This window comes from Eptatretus burgeri, chromosome 6 (assembly GCF_056783735.1).
Source record: "Eptatretus burgeri isolate ZD-2024b chromosome 6, Ebu_testis_v1, whole genome shotgun sequence".
NCBI classification, from domain to species: domain Eukaryota; kingdom Metazoa; phylum Chordata; class Myxini; order Myxiniformes; family Myxinidae; genus Eptatretus; species Eptatretus burgeri.
The window spans coordinates 62,535,384-62,544,686 of NC_140966.1; the positions used below are offsets into that span (position 1 = coordinate 62,535,384).

General features: G+C 42.8%; 1 protein-coding gene across 1 annotated transcript in view; it reads left to right on the forward strand.

The window, feature by feature from the left end:
• LOC147024928 (uncharacterized) overlaps positions 1–9,303 on the forward strand; it is a 47,799-nt gene that overhangs the window by 15,848 nt on the left and 22,648 nt on the right. Inside the window, exons 5-7 of the mRNA XM_085885342.1 lie at positions 95–154; positions 8,395–8,514; positions 8,625–8,684. Of these exons, the coding sequence (XP_085741468.1) occupies positions 95–154; positions 8,395–8,514; positions 8,625–8,684 (240 nt within the window). The remainder of the gene's footprint in view (positions 1–94; positions 155–8,394; positions 8,515–8,624; positions 8,685–9,303) is intronic.

Sequence of the window (9,303 nt, forward strand, 5' to 3'; positions counted from 1 at the left end):
TCCCCTTCTTCACTTATTGTTTTTAACTTGTGTTTGGAAATATCTACCTCAACAAATGTGCAAGAAATTGACTTTTCAATCTTTTTCAACATAGGAAAATGTTCGGCAAACGTGACAAGAAGGGGAAGGGTCGTATCGACGAGGAACATGTCGTGTAAGTAAGATTCAATGTCATGACATGAAATTTGCTGGCATTAGAAATGTTATTCCTTCAAGGAAATTAATATCCACCCTGTCGTATCTCAATCACATCTTGCACCATAATTATTTTCTGCGCCATAGATTTGAGGTTTCAGGTCAGGGGAATACTTTGATGTGCTTGCACTGAGTTGTTTAACTTGGATTGCAAACTTGATCCAGATATTAACGGCCAACGTGGTGTTTTGCATGAAGGGCCAGGTATTGATGTGTGCACCGTCCCACTGAAGGCCAAAGCTATAGGACCATCGGCGAGCATTTGGGGAATTGTTGGGCGTTAAATATCCTCTCATGTCTCTGACAAAGTGTTGGTGAGTTATCGCCAGTACCCTGAACAAATTTCAAATTCCTGCCAGTCAACAAAATGATTGGTCATCCAGTTCTTGAAAGACTTGGGCCACAACCGTTCCCACTGGCCAACCTTATGAGTAGGTGTGGGTTGTTGTTAGGGTAGTTAAAGAAGAAGAAGAAGTGGAGAACTTTTTTTTTTTTTTTTAAGTTTTCGGAATATCGATCGTGAAGAAGCACAAATGTCAAACATCAAGAAGTACCTGATTTGAAGAGAGAAGGGATACATGGAATACCACTTCAACCAGATCTATCGAAATGTTGATCTTCATTTGCAAATATAATCTTCACTTGTGCACTTATTCATGCACATGGAATGGTTATTTGTATCAAAGATTTAGTATGTCGTATCTCGTCACATACATTCACATGTGTACACACGTACATACATACATACAGCATGTGAACACACACACTAACATACATACATTCACAAACGCATGCACATACATACATCGGTGCACATTTGAATGGAATCTTGTCCCAAGCGCACAGAGGGGCAAGTAAATGACAAAGTGGACAAGGCCCGAAATAATGAAGTCTGAAATTGAAACCAATCACTCATCTTATTTTGCTTGAAACACATCCGAGTTTGTGATATGAATATGCAACTCTTTTTTTTCATTGGAATTTTTGGAGAAATTGTCCAATGAAGTGGGATGATGTTTTGACTCAAACATTGTACAAAAATTATTGGTTATATTGCCTTTGAGTTGTTGGTTAATTTAGAGGTGATACTCCAATTATTTGCTGATTCCATGAATACACATGGCACTGTGGTCGGATGGCAGCTTGGCTGCCGGGGTAGCTATCATTTCTTGAAGCGCAACTATGTCGCTGATGCAGTGCACCTCTACCAGTACACACACTGGAACTGGTACTCATTTCGCCAACCTCGGAAGGATGACAGGCTGAGTCAACCCCCTGGTGTATGAATTCAGCGGCCGACGGGGCTTGAACTCAGGACCCTAGGATCCCAAGCCACCACCCGAACCACTGAGCCAACACCAGGCTCCACATGGCACTAATGTTGGATGTCAATAAATAATATTTGCATATTTAGTCGTGCAATGTTTTTGTAAAGCAATGTTTAAGACATTAGTGAGTAATGTAATGTGAGCAACCCAAAAGATGTAATTTGTTCCCAATGTTAAATTAGTTGTGATTAAAAATCCAGCAATTGGAATTTGGTTTGTACATATCATCCAAACTGTGAAAAGAAGTCGAGGAATCATGTACACCCAAACAATTATGGAGGTGAGGGAATGAAAATTGGAATGTGAGTAAGTGATAACCATGGAATGTAAGTATGCAAAGTAATAACCATGTTTATCATGTCATTAAAGTGGAAAATTGTATTATTGTGGTAAAAGCAGTGAGAAAATATCAGCTTGCAACAGCAGAGGGCAAGATAACACAATATCAAGAGGCAGTATCACACATAAACACAAAGTGCCCTTCATGCAATGCAGTGCAGTGACACGTGGACCGTGTCCAGTTGTCGCCACAAATCTGAGCACCCTTGCACTTTTTCCAAATAACTCTCAATTTTCTCCAAAACTAAATTGAAATTGACAAAATTATTTGGTCTCCACAGTTCTTTATTTCACTGTTAAAATTACATAACTTTTGTTTTTGATTCAGAACTTCATATATCCTTTTAAATCAGAAAATACAAAGAAATGGCATTGACAAAATTATTGACACCCTCGACTTAATATTTGGTATCACAGCCTGTGGACAAAATAACTGCAGTCAAGCACTTCCGAGAGCCATGAATGAGCTTCCCACTCCTCTCCACTGGCAGGTTGACCCACACTTCTTGTGCAAACTGCTCCAGTTCTCAAAATTTGAAGAGTCCCTTCTCCCAACTGCTGTTTTCAGATCTCCCCACAGGTGTTCAATGGGATTTAGATCTGGACTCATTGCTGGCCACTTCAGAACAGTCCAGCATTTTGTCTTGAAACTTTCCTAGATGCTTTTTCAACAGTGTTTTGGGTCATTGTCCTGCGGCAACACCCATGACCTTCCACGGAGACCCAGATTTCTGACACTGGGTTGAACAATCAGGTCAGGTCAGGTATGGGAGCATGTGCTGGAGCAGTGCGTTGCTGCATCCACTTTCCGCCGGTACTCCAGAGGCCTCCGTCTGGCCATCCCCAGGCAGATGCCTGGCCCCTCCCCATCTACTTGAGATGCTGATCAACCTGCTGCAACCTTTAGCCATGTGGTCAGCCCATTGACCTCCTCCACTCATGAGGCTCCCTTTCTGAGAGAATCTGGTGAGCAGAATCAGCATCAGGAAAACAAGCCATGTGTCCATACAACCGTAGCTTACGCTCACAGACTATGCCGGTAACAAATCTCATTTGAATCTCACAGCAACCATTCATTGGACAAAAAGTCTGATCAGCAATAGCCAATGATTCTCCGAAGAGACCAGGTAACAAAGTAATTAAGTCGACATCTCAGATCCCTGGTCAGAGTCCAAGTCTCACATCCGTAGAGCAAGGCTGGAAGCACCAAGGACCTGAAGCCTCGGACTTTCTTCCGCCTGCTCAGGTACCGGCAGCGCCACACCCCATGATCGAGTTAATCCATGACTCCCCAGGCCCGACCCAGAAGTCTATTGACCTCGAGCTCACAGCCAGCAGAGACGTGAATATCATTGCCAAAGTTAGTGAATCTCTCCGTGACCTCAACATCCTCGCCACAAATAGATACAGACAAGATGTCATTGAAAGCCCGATTCTTAGTTTTGATCCAGGAAACCCGTAATCCCAGCAGCTCCGATTCCTCATTCAGCACCTCGAGGGCACCCAAAAGGATATCGAGCGTCTCCGCAAAGATGACTGCATCATCTGCGAAATCAAGGTCAGAGATCTGGACATTTACAAATGATGCAGCGCGGCTTGATCTCTCCGACATCCTCCCCAGACTCCAGTCCATACAAGCGCTAAAAAGTGTGGGGGCCAGTACACACCCCTGAGGAACTCCAGCAACAACTGGAAATAAGTCAGAGATGGTATCACCACATCTCACAGCACTCTCAGTACCAGAGTATAGTTCAGGCATCAGATTCCGCAGTTGTGGCGGCACCACACGAAGTCCAAGAATCCAGAGGGCATCCCAATTCAATGAATCAAAAGCTTTGCAGAGATCAACATAGGCAACAAGTTGTCCCTGCCGAAACTCCCATCTGCATTCGGTCAGAACATAAAGAGCAAGGATACGGTCAGTCATTGACTTCTTTGGTGGAAAGCAGACTACTCTGGATGCTGGTGCTCAAGCAGATGGTCGCGAACCCTAATAAGAATTATCCGAGCAAAGACCTTTCCCGGCGCTGAGAGCAGCATCATCCTTCGGTAGTTCTTGCAGTCTTGGCGATCACCCTTCCCTTTCCAGAGAGGGACCACAAGGTTCCTCTTCCAGTCAGTTGGGATGATGCCTGTGTTCCAGGTAGAGCACAGAACTGAGTGCAATGACACGAACACAGCAGTTCCACCAACCGTGAGAAGTTCAGCATAGCTGCCACAGATCCCAGGAACTTTCCCACATTTCAACCGGTTCACCACAGCCTGTGTTTCCACATACAAAGTTGGATCACAGTTGATTGGAGGGTCATCAATTGGGATGGTAACACCCCTGATATCCAACTCGACATCTGGTGGATCAGGCTGGAACAGCCGCTCAAAGTTACCAGCCCAGCGGACCTTCACTTCGGATTCCTCTGTCAAGAGCCCACCACCCTCCGCACTAAATGCAGTACACCGAGGTATAGGTTTGGAGGAACGCAATGTGCAAATTCCTTTGTAAGCAGGATGAGAATCACCTGACTACAGGTGATGCTGTACCCCTCACAGATTCCTCGCACATTGACCTCCTCCTTGGCGCACGTACAGTTTTACGTCTCAGCTCTCTGAACAGCTCAGCTCTGCCATTCAGCCTGGCCCTGCTTCTCTGGTCAATGGTATCCAGTGTCCCTTGAGTGACAAAATTCTTCTTCGCCCTCCGGTGAGTTCCAAGACATCCACCTACAACATCAAGGACAGTGATCTTGAAGGCACTCAATCACTCTTCAGGATTCCCCAAAACACCCAGACCCCCCCCCCCCAAATCTCCACTCAACCTGTTGGCAAACTCCTCAGCTACCCTCTCATCCTTGAGCTTGCCAACATCCAGCCTTGGCTGAGATGGTACCAATCTCCCGGATTTAAGCTGCAACTTCAGAGTTGCCACAACAAGCCTGTGATCGGAATTTAAGAACTGAGCACTCCCGAAGACCTTGCAGTTCTGGATCATCCTCCAGCGACCATCAATGAGTACATTGTCAATCTCCTTTGCCACACCACCAGCCTTGGCATACCTAGTCCAGCGATGAGCTTGTGGGTGCTGAAACCATGAACCAGCCACCGTAAGTCCATGACTTCTTGCAAAGTCATGTAACTTTGTGCTGTTCTGCTTCACAGTTCCAGACCCATGGGGACCAACACATGTCTCATAACAATCCCGATCAGTTGCTGTCAATGCATTGAAATCCCTGAAGACTGGAGGAGTGTCTCACCTGGGCAATGATCAACCATAGTCTCGAGCGTGGCATAGAATCTGTCCTTCATGGTGAGATCACTCGCCTCAGTTGGAGCAAATACAGAGACCAGAGATATGATACTCAAGGACTGACGACTCCATCATCTCATAATACGCTCGTTGACTGGTGTTACGTCAATTACCATTGGAATCAGCTTCGTGGACACAGCTCCAGCAACTCCTTGGATATGGTAACCACCAGAGCGACCAGACCAATAGTAGGTGTAACCACCCGCCATGATCTCGCCGCAATCTGGTCTCCGAACCTCAGAGAGTGCTGCGATACCGATGCCCAAACGCTTGAGCTCAGATGATAACAGAGACAGGTGATCATCCTCTTAGGGATAGGACATTCCAGGCACCCACCTGAAAGGACCGCATTACTGAAGAACATTACTGAACCTCCTCCATGTTTGACTGTAAGGAAGGTGTTCTTTTCTTTGAAGGCTTCATTTTGTTCTCTGAAAACAGCGATGATGTGCTTTCCCACAAAGCTCGAATTTGCTCTAATTTGTCCACAGGACATTCTCCCAGAAGGATTTTGGCTTGTTCAGGTGTGATTTAGCAAACTCCAGTTGTGCTTTCTTCTGTCTCTTTCTCAGAGGTGGGGTCCTCCTTTATCTCCTCCCATAGAACCTCCTTTCATTGAGTTGGTGATTGATGGTGTGAGTTGAAACTGTCGTACCTTGTGTCTGAAGGTCAGCTTGAATCTGTTTGGTAGTTGATCGAGGTGCTTTCTCCACCATTTGAACACTCCTTCGCTGCAATCTCTGACCAAGTTTTCTCTTGCGGCCACGTCCAGGGAGGTTGGCTGCAATGGCATGGGCCTTAAACTTTCTGATACCATTGCGCACGGTGGATACAGGAACATCAAGGTCTCTGGAGATGGACTTGTAGCCTTGAGGTTGTCCATGCTTGGATCTTGTGTCTAACCTCCTCAGTCAATTCTCTGGTTTTCTTTCTTTTCTCAATGGTCATTGTGGTACACACAGTGACGAAAAATAGCAGAATGACTCCTTTTATCAAATCAAAAGGAGTCATTTCACAAAACTTTTTTCCACAGGACATTGAACGAGTGATTTCTATGTTGCAGTCATCTTCAACTCACCATAGGTGAGTTCAATTCCAAAGTAAAGGAGAATCACCTGCTTGAAATCTAATTATTTCTCACAACTTCTAAAAGGTGCCAATAATATTGTCTGGGCCATCTTGGGATTTCTCTGGGGAATAAAATAACATTTTGTCGTTGTTTCAGCTTTTTTTGTTTTCTTCCACTGCAAACCAAAGAAATACATATGTGGATACGAAAAGGTTAAAAAAAATTCAACAATTTTATGGAAGAAAAGGTGCATTATTTGAAAAACATGAAAGGGTGGCAATATTTTTGGCCATAACTGTATGCATCCTTCCATGTGGATTTATCGTGTGCTGTCTGATGATTGAAAACACTATCCAGATGATCACAGAGTCGCAACCAACTGAAATTGACCTGAAAAATGCAGAACTTGATCTGAAGACTGTATTTGAGAATGCAAAGCCAATCAGTGGAATGGCCAATGTGCATCTTTTGAAGGTGATAAATGATGATGTAGCATCATTCATCATCACAGAAGATGGAAAGAACCTCTCCATCAATGAAAATGACCTTTACATTGATGGAAATGGCCCCACTGTAAGCGGAAACAATCTCATCATGGATGGAAAGGATCGCGATATGGATGGACACAACAGCATTGAATCTGGAAGTGATATCACCACTATAAAAGTCAGTGACTGGTTTACAGTGGAATATGAAGGGACATTGTACCGAGGAGAAGTTGTCGCCATTGATGGTGATCAGAATGACGACGAGGTATCAGCAATGCAACCAGCAAGACCAAACTGGAAATGGTCAAACCTAATGGATAACATTTTCTATCTCAAAGAAAAACATCGTGAAACTCCAATGGTTGTTAAGAACCATGGCCACTTGAAATTTTCCATAATGTTTTTGGAAGTCACCAGAAGGTTATCTGAAGAATATCCTACCTAAAACTGTAAATGAGTTATTTGGGGTGCAAAGTTAACAAAATCAAATTCATTCATGTTTAATTTGTTGGATAAGCATTGCTCAGCTTTAATTGTGTTAGCAACTTTGTTTACATGTACATTTTATGTCACACCAGTCTGACATACTGTAACGAGAGTAAGCATCACGTGAGTAACCAAAGATTTTGTCATTCTTCTGGAAATGATCAATCACAGAAGATTTTGATTGCACCCTATATGTGTACCACCAGTTGAGGTAAATGAACAATATATCACTTATTTCAAAGGTCATTCAGTAATAGGACACTTGTTGGGGTGTTGAAAAATATAACCTGAGTAACCGACTGTTTTTTGCACAAGAAACCCACACAAAAAAAGTTTCTGAAATTCTCCTCCTGTTTTAAGTTATTCTGGGCATAATGTCACTACTGTGGAAAACTAATGATTCAAACACTTAAGTAAGGAAATTATGATACAAATAGGGGCCTCAATACATCAAAAATGTAACGTGAGTAACCGTGGAATTACCCAGAGGAGTAAGGTAATCGTTTTCATCTGTTTACTTGTCTGTCAGTAAAATAAAATTCAAAAAATCATTCCAAATGGGAAACTTACTATTTTTTAGTGACATCATGAATGACACAAACACCAGGCACAAATAACGAATGTAACATGTTACACAAGAGCTGTAAAAGATGCTGCATTAACAGCGGAAAACTTCCGGAAAAATGTTTCTTTCTGCGACCGAAAATTTTTTTATTTCAATTGAATTATATATTTTAACACTGCAGAAAACAAAATGCCTTTTTGACACTTTGACTTCCCTGTAGCTCAATTGCAATTTATACTTGAACACTGGAGAATGCAAAAATTCCTTTCGATACTTCCAAAAACCTCGCGTTTTGCAGTACTTGAACAAAATATTACATCTCCACAAATCATATTTGATGAGCTCACACTCTTTGCGTTGGGGGTTATTGAGATTTGCACAAACTCCCGGCTTGTAGAAAATATAGATCATGCTTGGAGAGGCAAAGCGAGATGATTTGAAAAGACCTTTCCCATATCCTTTTTTTGTGTTTTTTTTTTGTACTTTTTTCCTGATATTGTTTTATTTAATGTGATGTTTGCTGGAGGGGCATTGCAGTGTCGGTTCTTGAAATGGAGAATGTATGTGATATCCAGTTTTGCACATGTGTATGAAGTGGATTTACGAGAACTGTTCTTTTTCAGGGAAGCAAACAGGAAGGAGTCTCCTAGTTTACATGACGTTGTTCTGAACCAGTCTACCCATGTGAAACAGTCATTATCGACCACCCCTTCAAAGAAATCCACTTTTTGGAACCGTCTGAAGTAAATAATTTTATTTTCCCCTTCTTCTCTTTTTGTTTTTAACTGGTGTTTGGAAATATCTACCTTAACAAACGTGCAAGAAGTTGACTTTTCAATCTTTTTCAATGCAGGAAAAGGTTTGGCAAACGTGAGAAGAAGGGGAAGGGTCCTACCCTCAACGAACATGTCGTGTAAGTAAGATAAAATATCCCTTCAAAATGTTGTGACATGAAATGTACCAGTAATAGAAATCCTATTCTTTCAAGGAAATTAAAACTAACTCTGTCACATCTTGGTCACAATTTGCTCCTTAATTATTTTCTGTACCATATATTTTGGTTTCATGGCTGGTGGGATTGCTATGAAGTGCTTGTACTGAGTTGTGTAGCCGAGGTTGCAATCTTGATCCAGATATCAATGGTCATCCTGGTGTTTTGCATGAAAATCGAGGTATCGATGTGCTCGCCGACCCACTGTAGGCTGAAGCTATTGGACCATGAGCTAGCATTGGGGGATTTTGTGGACATTAAAGATCCCATCATGTCTCTTTCAAAGAGCTGGCAAATTATCACCGGTTCCCTGAACAACTTACAAATTCCCACCAGAGAACAAAAGGATTGGCCAAAAAAGTTTTGTGGAAGAGTTCGACCACAGCCGTTCCCACTGGCCAACCTCATAAGAAGGAAGGCGTTGTTGGGGCGTAGTTAAAGAAGAAGAGAAAATTAAAGGCAATAAGAATGTCTCAAACAGAAGTGCAAGTAACCAGCGTTAGGAGGGAAGCGATACATGGAATACCAACCACTTCAAACA